General features: G+C 43.4%; 1 protein-coding gene across 11 annotated transcripts in view; it reads left to right on the forward strand.

The window, feature by feature from the left end:
- Window positions 1-24,824, forward strand: part of LOC108109373 (rho GTPase-activating protein 100F) — a 33,373-nt gene extending 8,549 nt beyond the window's left edge. Inside the window, exons 1-11 of one of the 11 annotated variants that reach the window (XM_017217859.2) lie at window positions 4,093-4,522; window positions 5,737-6,037; window positions 11,506-12,087; window positions 12,144-12,420; window positions 12,482-13,581; window positions 13,651-14,761; window positions 14,830-14,909; window positions 14,970-15,279; window positions 15,909-16,162; window positions 17,938-18,067; window positions 18,142-24,824. In XM_017217859.2, the coding sequence (XP_017073348.1) occupies window positions 5,984-6,037; window positions 11,506-12,087; window positions 12,144-12,420; window positions 12,482-13,581; window positions 13,651-14,761; window positions 14,830-14,909; window positions 14,970-15,279; window positions 15,909-16,162; window positions 17,938-18,067; window positions 18,142-19,814 (5,571 nt within the window). In that variant the 5' untranslated portion in view covers window positions 4,093-4,522; window positions 5,737-5,983 and the 3' untranslated portion in view covers window positions 19,815-24,824. Of the gene's footprint in view, window positions 1-4,092; window positions 4,523-5,736; window positions 6,038-11,505; window positions 12,088-12,143; window positions 12,421-12,481; window positions 13,582-13,650; window positions 14,762-14,829; window positions 14,910-14,969; window positions 15,280-15,904; window positions 16,163-17,937; window positions 18,068-18,141 lie in introns of those variants that run through there. The other 10 variants (XM_017217861.2, XM_017217863.2, XM_017217860.2 and 7 more) reach the window with 10 other exon arrangements.
- The last annotated feature ends 2,646 nt before the right edge of the window (window positions 24,825-27,470 follow it).

The following is a 27,470-nucleotide window of genomic DNA, read 5'->3' on the forward strand; positions in this document are numbered from 1 at the left end:
ATCCAGTTCAGACTTCTAACGCTCGACTCACTTCAACTACGTGCCCTTCATTTGCGCAACTAATTGTAAGAGTCTTACGCAACTACGGGGACAGTCGTCCGTCGACGTATTGAAATGTTTTCGTATCCATTGAAGAGTCGAGTTTGTTGCGTGCACGTAAAATATTTGCTTGTCATTGGGCGCACTTTCCCATCGGGGAACTGTCGAACGTGTTTATATTTTGCAGCGGACCGAGTTTTGACAGTTGACATGTAGCCAAGAACTGAGGACCTGAGGTCTTACCTGTGCGCAGCTCTTAACTTATTTTTAATTGTTTCCGTCAGCCGGGCGAGCCATTAAAGTGATAGGCGGGAATTAGCCCAGCCCTTGGTAATGATTTCGATTATGGTCTGGCCGTCGGTTGTTTTCTGCTTTTTATCTGGCTCCTAGGGGCAACACTGCGTACACGTATTTTATATTTTTACTATTAACTGCAGCCTCTCGATAGTTGTGCGAGGGGTCAGACAAGTTTTGTTCTATTTCAAGCCATTTTATTCGGGGTTGAGAGCGAAGGACAGCTGAAGAAATTGCAGTGCCAAAACGGAATTAACCCACAACTTGCAATCCTGCAGAAGCAGCATCTACGCACACACAGATGCGTCTTCTGGGCGCTAGTGTGTGTGGGTACCTGTGTGCACACTAAAAGCGGTTTATGCCACTCACATGTAAACCCAGTTGCCTGCCAAGTGTTTGGCTGTTTGGCTGTTTGGATGCAACACCCATACACGATTGTTGTGTGGATAGGTCGTGGCTTTGCATGTTTCAGCCAACCCAACCATCCACTCAGCCACCCCCTTTTTCCCCTTGGGTTGCTCAAATTTTCTGTTTGCTTTGCTGTGGATTTTCGTTACGTTTCGGCGGAATTTCCCTTTTCAGCTTCCTCCACTCTGCACTCTTTCGTACCTCAAACGTATTTTGCACTTGCTTGGCATATAACCGAGGGGGTGGGTGGGTGTTGTGTGGCTGGTGGACGGTCTTGCGACTCTCTTTTCGCGCTCTCCTATCTCAGTTCTCTTTTTGTATTTCTCTCTGGTATTTGGAAAAGCTTTTGTAGTAGAGAAATACGAACCATTTTCGATGTTGCTGATTACCCCATCCCCGATTTTCTACACTTTTCCGAGTAATTCTTTGGCTTTTGCGGCTGGCTCCCTTAGAGTGGCCAGAGCTGGGCAAAAGTTTATAGGACACTTTTTGGTCTTGCGATTTCTGAAGGAACTTTGGCGCCTTTGGCAAGGCATTTAATATGCTTTGACTTATTATAATCGTCAGATGTGATTCTATACTTTTGGCACATTTCATAGGTCTAGTCTACATAAAAAACTTTGTCTTCTGAAAAATAACTTAAGCTATATTTGATCTTAAACACTTTTCTTCTTATATTTTCTGAGGTAAAAAGTGATTTCTGGAGACGATATTTAATGGATATTTTTGCTGAAAACGAATTTCAAGCTTGAGCATTAATTTGAAGACATACGACAGACAACAGAAAAACATACAGACATCAAATGACATCAATTAGCAAGGCAAGAACAAAGCCGGGCCTTTGGTAGTGACATGTTAACTGACGCGCCGGCAAAGACAGGGCCAAAATTGTGCCAAGGCTTTGGAGAACGATTCGTGAAAGGAATACCCGTGGTAGAGGGAGAAGATTTAGCACTTTCATGCTTATTCCGATTAGATGTCAACGCCGACTGCAATTATCTAGTGCCAAAGCAAACGCCAACGGCATTAATTGCCAATGAAAGCACTTAAAGGGCAATTTAGCGTGGTCTGCATTCTACACTCTCCACCTCCCACCGCGTAACTGGGGCTTACCTTTGAACTCGAATCGCACTCGCTAAGCGGATTATGCCTCACGGAGGGGCAGTGGAAAACTTTGCATAAATCACTCGAGGCCAACAGCATCAAAGCTGCATCAAACTTTGTCTTTTAGTTTACCTTTTTCCTTCACCTAACACTCCTACTTCAGCCTGACCAAGCCCCTACTTTGGCTCTTATCAAGAAAAACAAAAAGTAAAGTTCCCTATAAACTTAACATACAGTCGACCGGCCAACGAAGGGTGGGAGGTTGGGCAATGATTTGATTCAGAGTTTACCGCATGTAAGTTGATTTGGCATTCTAAAAGTGCAAGCGTTGAATGACAACAAATTTGAGGAAAGTGTAATACCGAAATGAAACCAAACTTGTCTTCAAAAATTCAATTTAACTGATAAATAATGGGATAATTATTTGGATCTCTTTCAGTGAGAAAGTTTTTCCTTTGTGTTGGCTTTGGGGATTTTCGCATTTTCGAATTCAATTGCGATTCAAGCGGCGCGTAGCCGCGAACTCAATTTGTAGCGCTCGACAAATTCCAAAGAATTTTTTTCTCTCCGGAAGTTTGTTATTAGCCGCTCGCATCCGGCTGCCAAGTCGCTGGATAGATTCGATGACCCAGAACGGCGGCTAGTAGAGTGCAGAGTGCCCCTTCTGTTTGCGCATTCTATCCGCGCAGGCGTCTACGGTGCGTATACGTAACGTGGTGTATATCGGGGGAAATTCACACACTCGTGTGTGATTGCCTAACTGCGGTTGCCTGCTCCTTGGAAAACACTTTTCGAAGTGCATTCATTTTGCATGTCGCTGGCCTGACGGTTGATTGCCTGTCAGCGGTGGGATGGATGGGCCAAACTGACCCACATTATAGTTGTGTTGGAGTCGATACGAGAGTGTCGGTGCGAAGCAGCTTTTGTGAATGATGGTGGTCAGCACACACACACACACACCCTCGCCCCAATCTCAGCACTCGTTACTCCTATCAATTGTAATGCGTTTTTAATGGCTATACCTTACCTTATCTGTTTGTGTCATCGGCACTAGACTATCAAACAAATTCATAATGCTACATCGCCTCCCTCCCAAACAATTCGTTTTGTTTCGTTCCGTTTGTTCGACCGACTGGGTAAACAAACATTTGCACAGGGCCATTGTATTGGACCGTTATCATTCATAATGTTTGTCTGTCATGCCAGCAGGTCCCGCGGCACTTTTGAGTTGGGTCCACTGGCCTGCGGTCCTCATGATTGGCACTTTGCAGGCATTTCGTTTCATTTGCCATTCGCTTTCCCTAAATAGTCCTGCGCATGGAATGGTTATCGATGCCGGGATTAGGGGCACTATCGGTCCAGTGTGCGTAGGAGTCAAGTGAAGGCTTAAGTGGCCTGCTGTCCGAGTCATTTGAGTCGAGTCCGTGAAGCCCTTAAAGGGGTGTTAGGGCTAGCATGGCATTGAAAACACAACGAGGCTCATCTAAGAAAGCTTTTGTTTCGATGACAAAACAAGCTTTGAATGGCAGTTGGCTTTCGATTTGGGACTTGAGTAAGGTCTTTGGGCATTTCAAAAAATAAACCAACAATTAGGAAAATTGTCAGGAGGATTAAGATATAGCAAAATAGTCATCTCTTTTTTACTGTTACGTAACTGCATTTCAATGCTGTTCTAAGCAAAATACGATAAGTAACAACAAGTATGTCCGCCAGCTTATGACACAGAGTTCACTTGTGCCATTAATTATGCCAACCGAATGTCCTGGGCATTTTGGACAAGTTCAAGACCGCTTGGACGAAATCACATCGGGCAATGCCAGCCCAGCATCCCCAACAGACCTGCTACATTATGTTCGCCAGGAGGAGTTGCTGGCATAGTGGCGCGAATCAAACTCAACGCCCCGAAACCCGGCTGCCAATTTTTCAGTGTTAAATAATTGAAACACATATGTACACACGAAGAGCGCAAGTCGGACATCACGCAAACGCACACCAGTGTCCGAGTGCCGATGTTTTCCGAGCGAGAGCTTTCGCTCCCGTTACACAAGAAAGTTTTCCCGCTGAGAGAAAGTGCGCGAGTGTGTGTGAGTGGCTTTCCTGTTTGTGAATGTATTTGCTCCAATTTCGAGAATGGAGATGTTTTGCCGCAACTTCGGCTAACGTTTTCCCGTTGGTCCCGTTTTCCGACTTCGGAGTTCGTTCGCCGGGCCAGTGGATTCAATACGCAAGGTTCAGCTGAGCGCACCGGACGCTTGACTCGCGTACGTTCGTCGAATTATCGTTACAGGAGCAGCGTCGTGCGTGCGTAGTAGTACACGACCACACACTTACATACACACATAGTTGCAGAGCTCGTGGCGTGTAGTAAAACTCATTAAAAGGCAACTTATCAATACTATTTCACGCACGCGGGGCGGCAGCAGCGGATAACCGCGCGCGCTCAACAGAGGTCCTCCAAAGCCGAATCGAACGGCATTCTCGTCATCGCTGCGGGCGGACTCTGAAAATTATTGCACAAAAGGGAACGAAGCGCGATAAAAGTTAAATGTCGCGTTAAATTGCTTCGCCCGCTCGATCAATACCAAAGAAGCAAGCGCAGAAAACGGCAGTCAATTAAAACGGTCTTAGGGAATACATACACATTATTTTACCACGGCTAAAGCGAACGTATAACTAGGTAAACAAGCTCCATCCAAGATATTCGGGTCCAGTGCACGTGTCTCCGTGTAAATTGTGTGCGTGTGTCAACCGAAATGTATTTTGTTGGGCCAGACAACGTTGCGTATATGCAACGAATTTTATTCAACGACTTATTTATTTGTGTGCCTTCTTTTTTTTTTTTTTTTTGTTGACTGTCCCATATACAGACAAAATTTTTCCTGCGAAATGCGCGCGCTTACGCCCCCTCACTCACACAAGCCCAGATATACCGCACCCCTTTTCCTCTCACACGCACAGAGACAAAGGGCACATGGCGCTCGAGCAGACGCACACACATAAGGTTCAACAGCCCATGGCCGATTGCCTGACAAGGAGAACGGCGGCGAGATGAAGGGAACACGATAATGGGGTAGCGTGGGCCGCCCCCAGAGCAGTCATTGTCTTCGACAACGCCATCCCACGTTGCTTGTCCTGCGTTGCGATGCCCATTGCCAAGCTCTCTGGGCTTTTCGGGGCTTCATCTTTCGTCTGCAAAAGTGGCGAAATGGAATTTTTGGCATTTACTTGCCGCTGTTGGATTTAGCACGTCTGCAGAATAAACCCTCTGCCCCAGACCCACCACCTACACACCATACTTCGCTCAGTTTATACTGCCAAAGCAGAGCTGGCACAAAATGTTTATATACCCGAAGAGCATAGCTTAGCCCCTTTTTGAAGTCTCATCGTAGCCCCTCGAGATCGCTTCGCTGGAGTACACCAAGAATTTTGGTATTGATCCGAAATGGAAATTGTTGATTTCGGAGAATCAGTTAAAATTAGCTGAATTTTCTTGGGGCATAGCCTCTTAACACTTTCGGAGGTATCTATCCGCAAAAGAGATAAACTTTCTTGCAACTTTTTTTGCCCTCCATAAATTAGTGAAGCCGGCTTTTGTTGTTGCGCTTCCTGTTCCCCGATTTAATTTAGCAGCAAGCTTTATTTTCTTGGGGTCCACTTGGTCTGCTTTCTTATCTTTGACTGGCACTCTATCTGAATTTAGTGGGAGGTGGAGGAGATTCTCTTAAAGGGCCATTTATAAATTTCGAAATTTCGGAGAAGCGTGAAAGGCAAGCAAATATTTTGGTTGGCAACAAATGACAGCCAGAACGAATGCCGCACGCACGCCTCGGTTGGATCAGGGGTTGAATAACATATGACAGTTATAACAGATATGTATTTATATATTCTTAGCCAGAAAGCGAATAAAGCCATAACCGAAAATGGTACAATTGTAACTAAGCCTTAGGACGTGTTCGGGAGCAACAAAATACGTATCAAATTATAGACTAAGTAGCAGCTAAAAGGAAAGAAAAAGAACACGCAGAGTGCTAAAAGAACGCTTAAATTGGAAAACTCAACATATCCTTCCAAGTCTGGATAACTCGTTTCTAAATCCCACCTTCAACGCGAAACAAGCAAGTTGGCTGCAACAAAATTAATGTGCGATAGCGCCACCACAGGATGTTTCCTGACCAGAAACAGCCATCGCAAGGTGAGTATGTGGACAGTTGTGTGTGCGGCTTCTTTATTTATAGCTCGTTGAGTAATATGGCCCAGATACGACATTACTTTGGCTCACTTTGATTGCTTATGCCAAGCTATGAATTCGCAATGATAATTCTTTTATGAATTTCGCAACGTGCTCTGTGATTTATCGGATTTATCATTACATTCTTAGTTTAGCACTGGTTCACTTCTTTAGGGTTTATAACTTATATTCGATAAGACAAGAATGTAAGAGTTAGTCGAACTAAAAACTCAAGGGCTGTTAACTTGGAAAGTTTTGGGCTTAAGAAAGATCGAGTAAGAGTAACGCCGATGAAAATATTGCGGCAATATCATTCTGTAGTTGGTGTCCCGGAGAGGCAGTCTCGACTACATCCACATCAGTAATAACCGCCGTCCTGTAAATGTCATAAGTCTGCATGGAGTACGCAGGTCCGTCCTAACCGCCAACCACTACTCTTGGGATGACGAGTGCTCTTAGCCAGAAACGAGCACATTCGAGCATTTTCGTATATACTTTTGTGTATTTCACTTTAATATTTATGTACATCGATCGGTATGCAAATATTGCCTTTTGCACGCTCCGAGTTTGCGACTGTTAGCCGGTTAAGCTGCCTTTTCATTTGTTCCTTTTTTAATTTAAATTGTACTTTTGTAGTGGAAAAGTGTGGATATTTTTGTGCGCGTATTCGTGCGGATAAAAAGGTAAATAAATGAGAGTAAAACAAGTAATAATGTATATTTCATGAAACTACTAGAGGGGCACCAGAAATACAGAAAAAGGAAGAAATAAACTATCTTATCCATTGCCTTTGGCCATCCGCTTTCCAAGGAGAACCCACTTAGACGTATAATCGCCTTTCTGTTTATTTACACACGTATAAATTGGGGCAGCCACAGATTGGAACTTTCTACTGCCTCGGCCGGCGGCGAAGGGTACTTGAAACATTTAAATAAAATTCCATTAAGTAAACAGCCTGTTCAGCGGACTCCTAAAATATTTGCATAGATAATTGCGGGCACGAAACTGTTTGCGCACTTCTTTTCGGCTGGGTAATTAAAGTTTCTGAGAAAGGCACTTCAAATACTTTTGGTTACCTTAAAAAGTCTAATGAGAAGTTTAAACTTACGTTTCATTTTTATAATCTAAAGTTTACAGAGCTGGTTCCTAGGCTTATCCTTTTTCTATTTCATCATTTAAATCTCATTCACCACTTTTATTTTAGGAACAGAAATAGCTTTACATCCTGAAGTAAAATTTCGCATTTCTGAAGTGGAAAATCCATGTTAGTGAACTTGTGTCCTTGTGCCTGTGAGCGATGTGATTGGCTTAAGCCAATGAATGGCTGTCCTGCACTCTTTTGCCACTCAGATTCTCAGGCTGAATATCTTCACGCTCCATCCTATCGCTTGATGCTCTTGATTGGGTGGAGGCTAAGGCCTTTGATGTCATGATATCCTGATGTCCTGGCTCTCGACTCTTAGCTCCTGGCTCAACTGGGAACGTGTGCGTGGGTGTGTGAACGACCCGAATCTAATTGCATAATGCGATGCTTGGAATGCGCTTGACGCCATCTTGGCATGCCCCATTGTTTGCAGGCTGGCAAATTTAAATTTAATCAATAAATCACGTATACGCCGGGTGTGTGTGCCCATGAAACTGGGGGAAAACCCAAACTCATTTTCATTCCGTTTCCTTGGCTGTCGGAGTCGCCGCCACAATGCGGCTTGTGTCACTTGTGTTGTCATCGTGGTTGTTGCCTTGTTGTGTGCCTTAATTTGCGGTTATCTCGACTGGCCCCGGCACCAGCCAAATCCAAAGCAATCCAATCTGATTCCAGTCAAGCCACAGCTCCTGTTCGCTGCCACCGGCAGGGAACGTGAACGTGAACGTGTCCGGGCCTCTGCTCTTGTGCCACATATTTTGACATTAGCACAGCTGCAACTGACAACTATTATTAACATGGGAGCGGAACGTTGTGCATTTGGCATTTAATTGTAATTGTTGTCAGTGGATTCGGTGAATTCCGGACGGGAGCGCAGTGACGGGTAATTGGCATGGAGGTGCCGCCCAGGGAGTTTCACTGGGCATTTAAATTTATAATTATTCGGCCTTTGTTTGCGGCTGTGGTGGAATTCGGTTTCGGTTTTGGTTTGTTATGCATTGTTCTATTGTTTCCTCGAATAGTTTCGCCCAAGGAAATAGTTTTGCGTGGAGAACGTTATGAATAGCAAATGAATGTCCAAATAAGCAGCCAAGCTTTGGGAGCAGAGCAACAAATCCTTAATCCACGTGTCGGGAGGCCTATTGTTTCTGGAACCAAATTATATTACGTATCGTTAACAAAAGTGCTGTGATGGATTTTCCGATAGTTTTTTGATAGAGGCAATTGAATGGCCCTGCCGATCACATCAAGCTACATTACTTGCTCTGCCAATCAATCAAGGCGTCGAACAATCAGTCAGCGGAGGGCAGCCACTAGGGCGGGGGCAGTACAAGTGACGGACTCAATAAACACCGAAGGGCAAGTTGACTGCGGAAAACAGGGGTTACTCTTATTGGACATTAACTTATGTTCAGTCGTTATAAATGTACTCACTACTCACTCTTGCACCGAAAAGAGGCCTCCTGATGTATACAATAATAATATAATATAGAAGTGATCTTTATTTTATTTAAATAAATGCAAATATTACATACTCTTCATTTCAGTTCACCATATTCTAGGGCAGTTTTTATTGGTGAAAGATTCTGGCAGTTAATGTCCTATGGTCTGACATAATTACAATTTTTGGTCAATTTCCGTCTTTGGGTGTTTATTTTTTATTAGGTTGTTGAGGCACTAAAATGATTTTATTGATTTTTATTGTCACGCAACTTCCTCTAATGGCCTCCTGCCTCTCTGTCGCTCCTTGCCCTTTCTCTCTCTTGCTCTGCCGCAGCCCCTTTCCTAATTAGTTTCCCCCCAACTGAAACTGGCAGCCGAAGGAATCATCCATAATTAAAAAAGCTTCCCAATTTCAGTCCCTAATATGTGATGTCTTGACGATTTTCAATTAGTTGTCGTCACCAGCGGGGAGTTCAATGAATGGGGTGGGTTGTAGGAGGTAGACGAGAGGTGGCTCCGGGCCTCCAGCAACATAATGAAGTTGAAATGAGTTTAAACAGGGAGCCCCAGGAGAGGGTTCAGTCTTCGGTCTTCCGTGAGTCACATGTGCGCCAGACGCAGACGTTGATTAAAGCGGCCTGGTAATTTGCATTACCGCAGCAGCTTTCCTCCGTCTAGGCAGGCAATTTCTTACTCCTAACTTATTGGATTTGCTGGTTAATAAACTATGGACTTACTTATCAAGTGCGCGTCTCGCTGTAAATTACTTATGGCCGAGAAGCGAGTGCGAATCGCTTCCAGCTATGCAGCTAAGAAGTACAAGAATAGAACAAAGCGGGCCAAAGAGCTTAGATTCGATTACATAAGCTTTAAATAAACCCGCGCTGACGTTTGAGACTAATTGAAATCGACGTAGTCTGCTGATACTGTGCCCTTCTATTTAAATACCTTTCGTTAAGAAGGCTGAAAGGAAGTAAAATTCGGATTCAGAAAGAACTTTAAGGATTACTATGAAGCTGCTTATATCAATTGTAATTCCTAAACCATAAGAAAGCTAAAAACAAAGTTAGCCAAGGCTAGAAAATAATAGTGCCAAACTCACTGCCCTCACGTGGGCGCATAAATTTTTAGCTGACAGCCTCGGACAGACGGAGCTCGCTGTTGCCGTGGCACTTCATATGTCCAGTTGGAACCCGCTTTCTCCCCCTAATCGCTCTTCTGACTTAACCAGACCTGCACGCGATGCACACCATCTATACTTATTGTTGCTGTTGCCGTAGTCAGGCCCCGTTAGCAAACAGCAATGACAAAGGGAAGCCATCAACACTGTACCGCCTTCTTGTCCTTTATGGGAAAGGCTGGTCATTTTATTGAATACAGTTGTCCGTCCAAGAGCAAGCCCTAAGTAGGTGTTCTCAACAAGAAAGTGGAACTCAAATGGACATTTTCTGTGCCTTGCGTTTCGTGTGTTAATGACGCCACAGTTTTCCACTAGAGTTATGAACTTGGATATGCATTTCCAGTCGGTGTGGAAAGTTCAGGCAAACACAGAAATACTATTATAGCAAACAGATTTTAATAGTTTAATGCCAGTTGGCCACAAACTTTTCCAGCAATTGGCCAAAGGGCATTTTGTCAGTTCTCAACCAGGCTAAAGTTTTAGTCCATGGTCAAACAAAAAAATGAAACACTAAAGGTTTAAATCTGTGTAAGTACATGGTTTATTTTAATTCAAAATATAATAAATGATTGATTTTTCTAAAATGTTTTGACTAAAATATATTTCTGGTGAAAGCATAAGGAGGCCTGATGATCAGTGGTGTAAGATTTTCGGAGAGCGTGAACAGAATATCATGTTGCCTTCAGACTTAAGCTTCCGCCCTAATGGCAGCTGCTCTTGTTGCGGCTGCTGTTGCAAGTTTGAAAAAGTTACGCAACAGCTTCTGCAGTGAAGCGGACACCGACACATATTAAAGTTTCGCCATATCTAAGATTTCTTGTGCTCCTTCTTTTTGGCCGAGGCCCGCTTTAGAAGAAGTTGCTGCTTTTGAGGAAGTGGAGCTTTGCTGCCGACCACAAATCGTGTGCCACCTCACCCTGCGTCCAGCATTAATCCATTTAAAACTTCGGCTGGCTTGCGCCACGAAACTTCATTTAAACCAAGTTCTCTGAGTCCTTTACGAAAACCGGGAAAATCAAAGTTCCTCATTGTTGCTGTGGCCTCCGGGCTGGCCTTCTTTGACGGAAATGGGAGAGGAAGAGCACTTCCCCTCGTCAACTACTGACCGTGTGACATCATCGGCAAACGTCACGTGCCAGCTACAGTGGACTTCTTAAAGTCCTGGAGCTTAGCATAACGCTGCGACCAACTGCTGTGCCTCTGACGGAAATTATAGTTAGAACAAATGACTGACGAAATAATTATTGCATACTTTGCAGGGCTACAATGGAAGAAAGGCCAGTTTGATTGACAGATTTTTCCCATTCGTCACGCTGCAAGAGGAAATGCATGTGTAGGCAAAAAGCTTATATTGCTGATATAGTATATTAAGAACTGAATAATATTTTAAGAACATTACAGTCTTCTGCTATATGCCTGTAATTCGCCGAGTAAACGTTATGAAACTTAAACTGCGTTAAATTAGCTTAATTAATGCAAAGCTGAATCCTTCGCGGGGCTTAAGTACTGAGGCAGAAGCTGTCTGAACTGTAGGAGTTGCTCCAGCTGGAGCAACAATTAGTTTAATTTATGCAGCAGCGAGAGCCACTCCAGATTTGCATTATTCCGCACCAAAGAGAATGAATATAAAAATAACGAGAAACTACTTTCCCTCTGTTGTTGCAGGAGAATGGAAGATCAGTTCCTGATGTCACTGCCAGCCCTGGACGCGCTCCGCCTGGACCGCTGCCCGCCAACCAGCTGTCCTCGCTGGGTAACCAGCAACATCATGGCAACCAGCAACATCACGGAAACCAGCAGCATCATGGAAATCAGCACGGCAACCATCGTGGACAGAGCGGCAGTTTGTCGAACTCCGCCGGGGTTAAGGATCCTGTGATGCTCCAGGGCGACTTCCGCAAAGTCAGTGGCATCAGCTCGGAGATCTTCCGCCAGATAGAGGCGGTTGAGAATGACCACGACCCAAATACGGCTGCGGCTTTGGAGGCGGTGGAGCGTCGCGGAGAGATGATTGTGCGCGTCCTGGAACCCCGTTGCATGGGCAGCAAACAAGCTGTGGACGCCGCCCATAAACTGATGAACAAGGCAGATGGCCGACACACCGTGCAGTTAGTGGAGATCGTCAAGCGACCGGGTCAGACCTTGGGCTTGTACATCCGCGAGGGAAACGGAGCGGATCGTACCGACGGCGTTTTCATCTCGCGGATTGCGCTGGAATCGGCGGTCTACAACAGCGGATGCTTGCGGGTGAGTTTGTTGCAAAAGCCCTAGTGAGGCAAAGATTAAGGTTATCTTTCTTTCAGGTGGGCGATGAAATTCTGGCGGTGAATCTAGTGGACGTGACCCACATGTCCCTGGACGATGTCGTCATCATTATGTCAATTCCACGCCGGCTGGTTCTTGCGATACGTCAGCGTCGCGGCAATCGAGGTACAGGATCTCCCGGACCGCCAACGCTCTCCCGGCCGGAACAAAAGCCGCCACCGGTTGTTGTGATCAAGCGGGATTTGCGGGACGAAGATCTAGACGAGACGGACCGGATGCCGAGGCCGCGCTCATCACGTGAAAGACGTACAGGTAGTTTGAAATTGACGCTGTGTTCGCCAGGCTAATCGGGTCCATCTCTTCTGTTTTTTTTCAGGAGATGGTCGCGAAATGACGGAATCGCGATCTCGTCTGGGTCTGGGCCTTAATAACTACAGCCCGCAGTCGGAGCAGCTGGATATGTACTACAATACCCGCGGCGGAGGTGGAGCTATGGGTGAGCCGCCAAACTGGGGATACAAACCACCTCCACCGCCGTCTTCAGTGATCACGGAGCAGCCCACGAAAGGTCACGCTTTTGCGCCATCTCATGCTTACTACCAGAATGCCGGAACCTTGGAGAGCCTGGCGGAGAAGGTACACGCCTTCTATCCTGGACAGCCCGGCGGCCCACCTGTGGGTCCCTCGAGAAGAATGTCCACTGGCACTGGAAACGTGGGTCTCGCTCAACAGCATGCTAGATTCCCCCGATCTGGTTCAGATCAGCATTTACCTCGCGTTGAATATGCCGACTACTCAAATTCTTTGGGGCGGCATTCCCTTCTACGATCGAGTTTGAAACCAGGAACGGCTGGTGGTGGTCCAATGCCAGTGGGAGTGGGAGGCACTCTTGGGCGGTACGGGCGCTATGATCAACAGAGAGCCGGAGTATCGAAGTACGGTTCCCCGGCTGGAGGAGCTCAATCGTTGACCCGTCGATCCAGACCAAATCTGGATTATTCTAGCGATACGGAGGCCACAATTGGACCCAGACCAAGTTACTACTACTATAACAGACCCGCCATCGGCAGCATGCCAAGGGGAGCAAGTGGAGCTGGGGGAGGTGTAGGTGCAGCTGCAGCAGCTGCCTTACTGGCCGGAGCTGCGGATCTCAATAAATTTAACTCATTGCCTCGCGAACGACCTGGAGTGAGATTGCAGGGCATTCGCTCCAGGATGGGAGATCGTTTGGTAGACGAGAACGACGGGAACACTTCGGCTCCAGAATTCGACGCGCGAAGAGGCAGGGACCTGCGACAGCGAATTACCGCCAGCCCGTCGATATTCACGGCGGACGAATACCGCGCCTGGCTGAGAAGGGCTCCTAGCAGTTCTGCGATTGCGGAACAGATGCGAATGACTCGGGACATGTTTGCCCAGCCGAGAGCTCAGAGATTCTCCTGCAGCGCCGAAAACATTCACGATGCACTGAGAAATGTAAGTTCACTTTACAGAAGCGCATGCCCGCATTTATTTTAATGACAACAATATTATCTTTTTCAAAAGACGGAGAGCATATACTCCAGTAGAACCCACATTCTCGGCACGGGGACTCTCGATCGGAACATGGGACTGACCCGACCTATATCTGCACTCCCTGTACGATCCATGTCCTCGCAGCACATTGGAGGAGCGGGTTCTATTCGATCTCCCAGCATAAGACGAATGCGGCAGCTTTTGGAGCTTTCCTCTGGTCCTGCCAGTCCCAGCGGTAGCATTCTTAGCACTGGTGGTCACCAAAGCCCAGCTCCAACGCCAAGCGCTACGCTGCCACGCTCACACCGCCAGATCGATATCAATCCGGCGGAGTTTGCCAAGTACAAGCTGGATAAGCCCATTGTGGATATCGGAGGCATATCCGGGATGTTGTGGATTCATTTGCTGGCAGGTCGCGGACTGAGAACATCTCCAGAGGGAGCGGGAGGAGCGGCACCACCAGGTCAAACAAGAGATCTGTATTGCGTGATCGAGTGCGATCGCGTGCACAAAGCCCGGACTGTGGTTCGCTCCGGCGACCTGCAGTTCGACTGGGACGAGTCGTTCGAGCTAGACTTGGTGGGTAACAAGCAACTGGATGTGCTGGTCTACTCATGGGATCCGCAACACCGACACAAGCTCTGCTATCGAGGCGCTATCTCATTGTCGTCAATCCTTCGGCAATCTCCACTTCACCAGCTGGCTTTAAAGGTCGAGCCCAGAGGCACGATATACATTCGAATGCGGCACACGGATCCACTGGCGCTCTACAAGAGAAGGGGACTGCCTAGCTTGAGGGCTGGCTATCCTACGCTCTTCGGCGCCGACTTGGAAACAGTGGTCAACAGAGAGTCTAAGAACGCTCCCGGAAGTGCTCCAGTTCCGATTGTTTTGAGGCGCTGTGTGGAGGAGGTGGAGCGCCGTGGGCTCGATATAATCGGGCTGTACCGACTGTGCGGCTCCGCCACAAAGAAGAGACTGCTGCGCGAGGCCTTCGAACGCAACAGTCGAGCCGTGGAATTGAGCCCGGAACATGTTCCTGACATCAACGTCATCACCGGCGTGCTCAAGGATTACCTTAGGGAGCTGCCCGAGCCGCTGTTCACGCGTTGTCTCTTCCAGATGACGGTGGATGCCTTAGGTGATTATTTACTGCGTATTATCAGTAATTAGGAACCATTCCAATTTGCTTGCATTCTTTATTTTCAGCTGTCTGCTTGCCAGATGACCCAGAGGGCAATGCGAAACTGATGCTTAGCATACTCGACTGCCTGCCGCGGGCCAACAGGGTAAGATCAGCTTTTAAACATTCGAAAGTACGTTTTTACCGAACTCGGGTTCTGCTGCAGGCCACCCTGGTATTCCTGCTAGACCACCTCTCACTGGTCGTTTCCAACTCGGAGCGGAACAAGATGTCCGCCCAGGCGCTAGCCACGGTGATGGGCCCACCGCTGATGCTGCATTCGGCGAGTGCGCAGCCGGGCGCTGACATCGATCACGCCCAGCCGATCGCAGTGCTCAAGTACCTGCTGCAGATCTGGCCGCAGCCGCAGACGCAGCATCAGCAGATGGCGCAGCACATGGGCGGCGCTGCCGCGGTAATGATGGGCGGCTTGGCCACTGCCGGAAGCATGAGCAATATGGCCAACGTTTCTTCAGGTAACGTACTCCCAGCATCCAATCCCCACCTCACAGCAACCCGAAAGCCCCTAACCAGCGACAAACACAGAATATAGCCACCACACTTGCAAGAGTTTGATCCCTCCTTTCTTTCTTGTTTTGGGTGCATCGCTGCATCAGCAGTTGTTCCAACTCAGGATCTTTGCCACCACTCGCCCTCTTTTTTAATCTCAAGTGCGGCACGAAGTTCGTTCTCACTGCTAGCGTTATGCCACTTACACTCAGGCACACATCTCAATCACCCACCCACCACGGTTGCTACATTCTATGCGATTTCTAACTCGATTTGGGCTTGTCTGTATAAGAACATTTCTGATTAACGTAACTTAACTTTATAGCTTAAAATTGGTTATCAACACAAAATGTTAAAGTCGATTAAAAGAATCATTGCCTTTAGAGGTGCCATGATTCGAAATAAGATCAAAGCAGCTAGTTAAAAAGGTACATATTAACGTGAAGATTTCTTTAAATGCAAAAGTTAAGGGGCTTTAGTAAGTAGCAATTAAGTCGCAACCGTGAAACTCACTCATATCACCTACTCAGCCACCGAGAACACCTCGTACCGCGTCCACATTAATATTGATTAATACAGAGTCCTATGTAGACAGGTCGGCGCGGCGAGTCAACAGGGCAGCGTGGAAGCAAAGTCAGTGCGTTGCCAGCGGACAGACAGCAACTTCTACTGCAGCAGCAGGCGCAGCTCATGGCGGCGGGCAATCTTCTGCGCTCGTCCACTTCGGTAACCAACATACTCTCCCAAGGCCATCCTCAGCTCTCAGCCACAGCCAACAGTCATCTGTATCAATCAGTAGTGGGTCAGTTAGCTCAATCGCATCGAGCCTTGCAACAAGCGGTGCAACAGGTAAACAAACAGAATCCACACAACACATCTACAGAAACAGCATAAAGACGACGCCGCGATCAATGATACTACTTGCAACATAAGAATACTTAACCAGAAACACTTGCATACGACAGTCTCATCCACATTATACACTCATCGCACTCCAACGAACATCCATATTTGGTGATAATTTTGGAATTATTATTTGAAGTTTCACAAGGGAATACATTGGCCAGTATTCCTTCCCAAAAAGGCAAACTTATTTAGAACTTATTTTATGTTTAATTTTCTTTTCTTTTTAATTTTAGTAATTTTTTATGTTGGTTTATGAAAAAGTTCTTAATTATGAATTTATGGCAAAATAGCAACTAACTTTTATTTCTATCGTTCACCTAACACAAACTCAATTCATACTAACACGACACATACTCCAGACACATTTTCTTGCTCTTCTAACTTTTCCTGTTGACCGTTCTGCAAATGATGATGATTATAAAAATATTTACCTACTGATCTATCAAATATGTCTTAAACGTTATCTGTTGTCAGTTTGATTTGTGCTTTTTAAGAAACAACAACGCTACAGAAATATATTAAAGTAAATCATAATTTGCCATGATCCCTGATCGATAGACGTTGTAATTGTGACATAAAAATATATACATATATCTATCTAACTATACAACCTACATATCAGTACATTGTAAGAGATGTTAATGATGATTATTTGAGCGATGTGATAAGTGTTGAACGGCGTGTAAGCATGATTGGCCCACTACTGGTAACAAATAAACATACTCGTAACGACTATTTCTACCACTTCAATCCAATATGTATCAGACAGCTCTGTATGCCAACACATGCCAAAGACCCTTCATGTAAATGCTTCATCAAACTCTTGAGCCACTTCCATTGTAAAAACTTCATCAACCAAAGCCTAATTTGTGTTCCATTGTGAATTGTGTACACCCCCTCCCAGAACTAGTTTGGAACCCTTATTGGTTGAAGATCACAGTAAAATCCGAAGCACAGCTGATTTAGTTTAGACGACCTCCAAGTCGGCAGGGGGGGCACTTCTGAGCATTTCATTTTCCGACGACATTCACTTGACACTAATTGGTACTCCGTAACTTGAAACTGATGTTTTTATTTATGGGGATAAAGTAACGCCCTTTTGTTTTAACTTTCACTTTAATCACTGTTTAGCAAACCCGTTTGAATTCACCTGCACAACACAGCTCATGCACAGAGTTCGCCTTAAACTAAAGCGAGTAAAGAACATGCGAGGCTTACCTTCTAGTTTAATCTAAATTCTTATTATTATTTTTATGTTGGCATAACACCATTTCGGCAAGCCGCAGTTAGATTACTTTCTCGCTTACCTTTAAGGCGAATCTTAATCACATTTCAAGCCCTCACGTTTTGGCATTACCAACTAACCTTACCCTTCCAAACCCACACCAAATTCAAACAATAAGATTTAATTGGTTAAACTTTGGCTGTGAACTGTAAGAGAACCGCACCGCGCACGAAGTCAAATTTTCTTTTGCCTGTGTCTTAATGTGTCCATTGTATGTGTCTCCTAGTAAAAGACCCGCTCTAACACTCTAACACTACAGACCAAGCCAGCTCAAAATTTTAAATTCTCTCCGCACCACCCACAACAATTAACTAGCACGTATTGCGCCCCAACTCCCTTGAAAGTTACTTGACTTAACGATTTCGCCGATTAACATTTGACCAACCTGGCGGGTTCTCCCCTGCTCCTCTTTCTCTTTACTAATCTCTTGCAGCCCTATCAATTGGGGGGCTCAGTGGGCTCAGCAATTCCCGACCCATCGCCACTGCCACTTCCAGGCACACCCTCCCCCGGCAGTAGTTCTGCTTCAACGGGCTCGGGCTCCGGATCCGGATCTGGTAAAAGTAAGTAAAAAGGAATATTCTCAAATTTCAAGTAGAGAAGATTACGTGGCTAATGCTCTTTTCATTTCTTACAGGCACGGATACCATCAAGCGCGGTGCTTCGCCCGTTTCAGTAAAGCAAGTTAAGATAGTCGACCAGCCATCCAGTCCCTATTCCCTAGTGATGAAGAAACCGCCGCTGCAGAAGGACGTGCCAGTAGATATCACAACGCCCACCACCCAAGCGGAGGCAGTTTCGTCCTTGGGTAGCAGTATTAGAAACAAAGAGAGCAATGGGACAGCTTCTCACAGGGAATATACGGACTTCTATGAACCACACAAAGCGCAGTCCAAGAGTTTGCTTAACGAGGAATCCAGCTACAGCTCCAAGTACGCCAGTTTGGAAGGTAAGAAGAGCAGCTTTGGTAGCAGCAACAGCAGCTACACGCCCAGCAAGACGAATGCCAGTGGCCCTCCTGCCGCCGATGACTACAAAGCCATGCGTAGTAAGTCGAGCGCCACTTCAAGCTCCAGTTCATCCCAGGCCACTGTTTTGAGTGCTGGTTCTACGGCCACATCTGCTCCAACCACCTCTTCGGACGATTCGGATGATCTGGTCTCCTACAAGTCTTCGGCCTCCACGAATGCCTTGCTTGCCCAATCGCAGGCCATGACCACTAGCCAATTGATGTCTAAATATCTAAAGCGGGAGCCAAGAGTGCAGTTCACGCCGATAAAGTCCCCGGACTCGCCATCGCCCCCGGGTGGTGGCGACGGTTTGCCCAAGGGGACTTACCAACTGGTCACGCCTAGCTCAGGAACAACCCCAAAACCTGGTTCTACTACTGGAGCTATAAGCAAGCACACCACCACTTCAGCTGACTCGAATAATCATTCCAACAGCCAGAAGTTGTCATCACCCTCGCGAATGACCAGTTCCAAGGATAGCAGGACTGGGGCGGTCAGCTGTACCACTGCCTCGTCATCGCTGGTTTCAACTGGTCGACGACTGTTCGATAGCCTGGCCTCTTCATCGTCATCGGAAACGGAGACAAAGACCTACATAGGAGGCACTACTGCTGCAAGCGCGGCTAGTACGACCACAACGTATACCAACGAACCCAGGAACTCCGGCAGTAGTAGCAGTAAGTCGGGAATGGGAGGGGGATCAGGATCTGGGTTGGGGACGGGCTCAGGAGCAAACTCCGAGCATCGAAGCTACGGCAGTACGCTATTCAGCAGTAGTGGCTTGGGAAATGGCAACGGAAGTAGCCACAATCCCAGTCCCTTTACCACCACCAACGGCAATGGCAACCACAATACCATGCATCTGTACGGTACCTTGCCCAAAAACGGAGCTTCCACAGGAGCAGCTCTGTTCAGTGGCTCGGCCAACAGCTCCTCCTACCACTCTTCGGGAGGTGGCAGTGGAGCGGGTACCGCTAGCAGCAGTGGGGTCAGCTCCATGACGGGCTCCACCAATAGCTACGACTTTTACACTAGCGGCAGTTCCACTGTAAGCAGTTCCCGACCCTTCGCCAACGGGGGCAACAACTACCACACTCTGGGAACGTATAGGGCTCAGTATGCAGCGACAAATCCTTTTCTAGACGCCTTCGACGAGAAGCCAAGCAGCAACGGGGCTAATAGTCAGGGAGAAGATAAGTTGGGTGCGGACAAGGGCCACCACAGGGCGGCTGTAATAGCTGCTTTCCAATCGTCGGGAGACTCGAAAAACGGTAGCGACGAGTATGACGATATCAAGTGAGCTATGAAAAATGCTCTTAAATGAGGTTAGAAAGGAAATTGGGTAGGACTCGTTTATTCGCTTGAATATGGCAAGAAAAAACAATTTTGAATGCCAATCTCACTGCTTCAATCCTCTAGGTTCCCGCTCTAAATATATGCAAAGGTCTTTTCCAAATTAATATAATATGTTTCCAAGTGCTTATTTAACCTTCGAGCTAAGGTTTTTCCAACATTTTAGTTTGTACATAGAAGCGCAGTTACCGAAGGAGTACGAAAATGAATGCCATACAATGCTGAAAGTGTTCTTTTGAAGTATTTACAGTTTACAAATTTACAAGATACGGTGATTATCGAATATAATCCTTAACAATAAACGATATGTACGAGTAAAACCGAAAGTCAAATCCCTATTGATCAGAAGCTCCAATGGCAACCCCTTCGGATCAAGCGGATGGAGAAGTTTGTTCTGGTAGCATGGACTTTGCTGTAATGCTTGAGAATGGGTAGCCATTAGCTAAAAAAAATCCGAATTCAATAACATTACGAACAGTATTTTTGAACGAACTAAACGTTAAACTAAAGACAACAGCGTATACAACAAATTACATTTAAATATATGAATAGAGAAACTTAAACGAATGGTTGATAGCGCATTTAATTTTTACAAACAAACCACATCTACATACATTTCTACACTGGCGAACCACACTAATGCACATACCACTACGTCATAATATGCCATTAATACTTTCGCATACTCCCGTTAGACAATGGAAATTGTATATAAGGAAAGCAGCTTTTTCACCAGTTTTCTAGCAATAATCTACCACATCCACTGCTATGTGTGTTTCAATGTGACCAACTCTCTAACCTGTAAACCAATATACACGACTAAACAAGCAAGCTAAACTAACTATTGGACATCTTTTTGAGGAACATACATATTGCATACAACGTTTCTCTACGCCTCTTATATATAACTCTATATACCCGTGCATGTGGGATCGAAAGAACCGATCGAAGTGACGTGGGCAACAGTATTATGGTTTTCAGACCTCGTATTAGAGTCCACATATGCAGACACCACACGGAAACCGACATGGAAAATACAAATACATGAATTTATTGACGAATCGATGTGCTTAGTTTTTGTATGAAACAAAGTCTGATATACACACTAATATACAACAGTACAGTATAATATTTATAAACATAATTATACAAGCTTTGAAAAAAACTAAAAAAAAAAGAATGGACAAGTAATGCTATAAAGATATATATAAAACAACATATTAAAACGCTTTGCGACTAAGAACAATTTTACAGCAGTTATGTTTTCAAAGCTTTTTATAACCTCACGACCAGGTGTGCTTAGCCCCAATCTTATGGAACATTACTTTTAATGAGCCGAATAGAACCCTACGAACTAATTTTGAGCTAAAATGATACATGATACCGGACTGTAAATAACCAGATCGCATTGAATCCATTTGCTAGTCAGAAATCCAAAGTTAATTCTAGGTATTAGGCATGGGCAAGGCAGTTAAATACGCATAGCCTTCAGTAACGTATCATTTAAACTAGGTTAGACAGGGACGTGGTAAGCAATACATGAATAGCAGCTCGGTGAGATGAAAATGGGAACCCGAACCCCTGAACAGTTAAGGGGTATGCTATCGAAACACTTTGAAATTTATGTTAGCTACCAATAAAGGCATAATCATTCGTCTTCATGCAAGTACAACTTCCTCCAGCAAATGAACAAAAATCCAAAACTGATCCAACTTATTATACTCACATTTATAATACATTTCTCATAACTAATCGAAATTATATAATCCCAAGAGTAAGCGCAACTATTACCAAGAGTGGGCGTTATTTCATTTTAACAATTAACACGGAACACGGATGAGAACAGCTTTGAGATTAAAGCTTTTACATTTTAAATAGCAAATTATTCAGTTAGTTGTTGTCAGATTTATTTTATTCAAGTGGAGAGAATCAAAGTGTTAAACCGAAGAGTTGAAAACCACAACATAGGAAACCATATAGTCAATGGAAATTGATTTTTATATAGAGAATTGTTAATTATTGCATATAGTAATTAGAGTTTTTAAAAAGTCAGAAATAAATTATATGGCAGAGGAGTTTCTTTGCCCGACCTGTTTATTTACTTTAAGATTTTAACGTCGTACATACCAAAGAAACGTCAATGTTACTACTGTCGCCTTTGTTTTAAACACTCGTTATACTCATATACCCCTAGAGACCCTCTAATCCAGTTTTCATGTCCTGATTTTCTTACCCAAAAGCTTTAATCGTTGAACGACCCGAAGGTTACGAATTCGAGACATATTCTACATCTACCAAATAATAGTATCGGAGATAGATATTTTGAGTAGGAAGGACAACGCCTCGGCTTATGTGCGAGATGTTGGGCTTTATAGTCGTAGTTAGCTTAGCCCTAAGATGTGGGAGACGGTGTGGAATCGAAAGTGTTCAGTTGGTGGTGGGTCTGTGGTGGTACATCTGGAGGGTGCGACTGCGTTGGCGCCTGTTCTGGCTTTTCCGCTTGCAGCTGTTTTCCTGTGCCCGATCCTGTTCGATATGTATCTGTACTTGTACTTAGAAATCGTAAGCATACACTATGGAATATATATCACTGTGTCATATCGTACATTTAAAGCAAGTAAAACAACCAAATTGTAGCTGGGCGAGGCAGCCAGAGACGGTAAATTGTTAACGCAAAGTATTCGTGTATTCAAATATGTATACAAACCTAAATTAATAGCGGCAGAGCATCAACTACATAATACACATAGATAAATACCAAAGGAAACCTTAACGAGATTGGCAGGCAACCAAGTACTACAAAATGTATATGCATTTAACTTAGATTAACTAACTAAACAGTAAATTACTAATACGAAACCCAATCCAATTGTAAGCTGGCGAGTGGCAGCGGCATATGAATTGATAATTATGCTACCACATTAGGCATTAATGTTAGTTAACAGAAAGTGAAACAGAAACGAACTAATTTACCGAAATGTATTGCACAATATCGAACACTTATATAAATATTAGCGAAAGTGACTAAGCCTAAAACCTAAAATACGCAAACGAGTAGAATCGAATACATAGGTAAAGGTGACAAAGGTATATTCAGATTCCGTTTAAGTTGTTTTTAAAACTGGATCTCGAAGTCGGACCATGAATCGACCGATTCCACGGCGGAAATCTCTGACAGCTTGGAAGGGAGCTCAGTTGTATCACGGTTTGCATATGTCTAAGTATATATAAAGAATGTGTGAATTTATGTATGTATTAAATGTGCGTACACTTTCGTTTATTTTTATACTACGAATATCCTTCCGCCCACGTCCTTGTACACTTCATTTCCGCCCCACTTTGAGAACCCTTTGACGCTTTACGGGGATTTTTTCGGGTTTTTCGCGCGATTTGCATGTCAATTGAAATTGAGTGCGAATGTTTCTTTTAGTCGAACTTAACAAGTAAATGGAGACCAAATGCTCAGGGCTTTAGCGAGTTATAGTAGGAGTAATATACAAATACCAAACAAGGGGAGACCCACGTAAGAACTAAGTGCAACACATCACGAGCATACTCCATCAAACGTTAGGTCAATGCATTTAAGTTGAAACTTTAGCCCTTGTTATCAGCATTTAAGCGGCGGGTGAAACACCAAAATAACAATAACAACAGCAGCCAGAACAAGAACAATCCAGCAAACAAATTTACAAAATCCAAGCAATCAATTTGTTGAAAAGACTGAAAACCATGAAAAACAAAATGAAAACCAAACGGTACTAAAGCAACAACAAGCACATCCTCCCTTACCAAACGGGAGTTTGTTCATAGAGATCGACATCAAACAGCATAATACAAATGGTATATGGTATATGGTATACAGACATACGAGTATATACATACAAGTGTTTTGGAGATCCCCAGTCATGAAAAGCCTCAAAGTTTTTCTTGTGTTTGCAATCAGTTCAAAATTTTCGGTTAAAACATATTCTAGCGCGTCATTGAACTTTACAAAGTAACATAACAAATCTTAAAGTAATAGTAAAATATTAGCGGAAATAATAAACATATTACCACCAGCATTTTGCTACCTACTTAATATGCAAGTTTAATAATAAAATGCAATAAAGAATAGTTTAACAAATAGTTCAAAACTTATCGAAAGTAGGGAAGTAAACAATACCGACTAGATCTATCGCAAAATGTATTAAACTCCTCCCAGGGCGTTGTGCAAAATTAATACCGATTATATTAAACTTTAAAATCATTTTCAAAAACCCACCATAAGAGGAAGCGAAAAGAACAAACTTAAATTATAGATAATCTACATTTTTTCCGTTTGCTAAGAATTCCTATTCATTTGATCCCTTCTATACTAATGGCTTTAGAACGTCACCCAAACAATTAGGAATTAATATATATACTTATGCTTATGTATATATCTCAATATCTTATTGCGGTTCCCCATACATATAACGCAGACGCAGCGGACAAGCTTAACCTCGTCGGAGCAAGACCCAATCCAACCAACTGACACGACACTGACTCAATATGCGCGGCGACATTAGAGACGATTCGTTAGAAAGGATAATACTCTGATTTACCACTGCCACAAAGAAGCAAACAAGTAAATTGTAACGTTTATATAGATATAATACAGCCGGTACATTATACAGATACTTTGCATATAGCGTAAATGATATATTGAGATGTGACTAATTTGACAGGGACACGGCGGGAATTCATTGCAATTATATAGTATGCATAATGCGTTGGCGGACCTGCATGCAGCGCCTGCGTGCATGTGATTGCCTAAAGAGCAAGTAAATTTAACGTTATAATTTATTCCAAAGAAATAACAATAATTATCGCATAATTATGGAAAGCAAAACAAATGCAAACTAAAACACAAAACGTTCTTTGCGTGAGAATAAAGCGATGTTACATTATTTAATGAAAATATATATACATATAAATACATTCGTTGTTTCATTGTTTTTAAAGTATCTTAAGGGGCTTGGTAAGTTATCCCTTATGGCGTGCAACAGTTTTATATGCAAATCCTACTCAGAAGGTTATCTAAGTTGTTGTTTTTCTTCACCCAGTGACAGTAAGTTGCTGCTAAATCTTAAATGCTGCCATCTTAAGCAATGGTATTCAAAGTGAAAGAACATTTACATTTGGCCGATTAAACACAACTAATTTACTTGAAGTATTGATCAGATATTAACTTCTGATCCTCGACATTTCGAGTTTTCACCTTCGGGCAAATGAAGGCATCATATGAGGATTTCAATCCTTTTTGTCGCATCCTCCTGAAAATGGGACTTAGCAAGTAAAACAACATTTGATTAATGATTCGAATCATTTTTATTTTTTATTTATTTCTCAAATATTTTCAATAATTAATATTATAATAATTAATTAAGTAATGCTTGTAACATAACAAATATTTTTCTCATATCATTGCAATCTCGATGCTGCTCTCAATTGAATATTTGGATGTCAACGCCGCAGCCTGTAGATTTGCTTTCACTTCCGCTTAGTATCTGCAACATGTCTTCATTCAACTCTTTACTTCTAAATATCTTCAGCTCAGCAAGCGAAATGATTTGATTCGTGCATTCACGTATGCCGTCAAATTCAATTGCAATAAGAAAAGTTACCTTTAAGTTTTAAAAAATTAATTAAGAGTCATGTAGCTGCTGTTAGATGTTAATTCATTTTGCCTGACGTTTCATGCGCTGGTTTTGTTTTATGTTGCTCGTCTTCGCAATCGCAATCGCAATACATATTAATATATCAATACACTTTAGTTTTGGTTTTTCTTTTATATACAATACACATAAGAGATTTGTAGTAAAATTTTGTGAGAAAAATCTTGCTTTATGTAAACATCGCCTTTTAGTTTTACGTTTTTCATATAGAGCATAAAATGATTATTTTGTCGTATTACCTTTAAGTTGTACAATTAGATAGCACAAAAGTTTCAAAGTGTTCTTGCTTGGTGTATACTAAACGTTTGATTTTAGAAATGTTTGATTGTTTCGCGTGTGTCTATTTGCAGTTGGGTTAGTTAAGCAGTAGTTAAGGGTAAAGGGCAGATTGACAGGCTCTCACGTGCAACGGTTCACAGATGATTCCCAGGTGATGCCCGGTAGTGAAAGAAGCGGTGACCGACATTACTTTTTCTTAAAAATTTCTCCTGAAGACTGGGTACCAATAAAACAAATATGCAACTGGCCATTAGCCAAGCTCCCTCTTCACATTAGTCATACCTTTGTTAGGTTTTATTTGCTAATATTTAAAACTTTGGACCCTATTTAAATTTTGCAATAATGCCTGACCTAAGATAAAACCGCACCAGATATTCACAAGTGTTAGGCAGATCAAGGAAATTAAACCTTTGATAAAAGCAAGCGTAAAAGGAAAGTGGTAATAGGCAAGACCAATCGAATTAAAATCGTATCTAATTTGTTGTGTATTTGTATATTAAATTCACTGCTGCAAGCTGATTCTGTCTGTTAGTTATGTTTTAACCATTAATCGTTTTTACTATAAAGTAGGAACTTCTGCCTGTTGTCAACTTTCATTCTGTACTGTGTAATCTCAAAAACGCAATTCAAATGCTGTGGAAAACAATTCGGTTAAAAATCATCAAGTAAACACATTCAGATTTTGCTAACTATAATTAAAGGTAATGTATTGTATATCAGTTTTATAAGTTTGTCTAATTGTGTGAAACAAGTAAACAAAACCATAAACGTAACAAGTTTTTGATTTGCGCCTTTTGACTTTGCCTAAACCGCATATAATTTTAGCTCCCGACATTTTGTTTACTGAAGCTGAGCGAGAAAACATAAAACCCTTTCTCCAAAAACATTTAACATAAACTGGTTAACTGTACAAATTACTATATGCTTTTCAACCTTGTTTCATCGCCTCCCTCTTCCAAAACTCTGAACAAATTCCCTATGCTTCCATCTATGACTTCCGCGGTTCTTACCTCTTAAATTCATTATTTTTTCGACTTTTGCCAAACTAACAATTTGTAGCAATCGCTGCACTAAATGTTTGCGTAATATTAGTTTTCTTTTCGGATCGCTTCCTATCTTCATTTTCCTTATGTTTTTCTCTAACAACCCTGTGTCTGTGTATCTGAACAGAAGCGTTATCGACCAAGGCGGAACGCAAGTAAATGTGTGGATCTGGATAAAAGGTTCTGGGTTCGAATAAACTACTCATGTATCAAACAATGCTGATATGTTTCTGTTCATGTCGTATATGTTGCGTATGTGGTACAGTAACTCAAAACTATTTCTGTCTTCCCTCTACCGAGACTTGATTGTATTTCGTGTTTAACTCTCTGACTGCATTCCATGTTGAATCGATATTTCTCTAATAATTTGCTGCGTTCTCGTCGACACATTAATGTATAGTTATAGCTACAATTACATTTAGTACATACACATACATATATATCTGATTTCCTTCTAACTCTAAAAGTAGCACATATGCAAGCCTGCGTGGGTTATGCCGCCTATTGCCCCACATGCATGGCTCACATGCTTCTCTTGTATATATGTAATTCCCGATTAGTCTTCGATTTATGATTCACTTAACA

The sequence above is a fragment of the Drosophila eugracilis genome, unplaced genomic scaffold (assembly GCF_018153835.1).
Source record: "Drosophila eugracilis isolate 14026-0451.02 unplaced genomic scaffold, ASM1815383v1 contig_1101, whole genome shotgun sequence".
In the NCBI taxonomy this organism is placed as follows: domain Eukaryota; kingdom Metazoa; phylum Arthropoda; class Insecta; order Diptera; family Drosophilidae; genus Drosophila; species Drosophila eugracilis.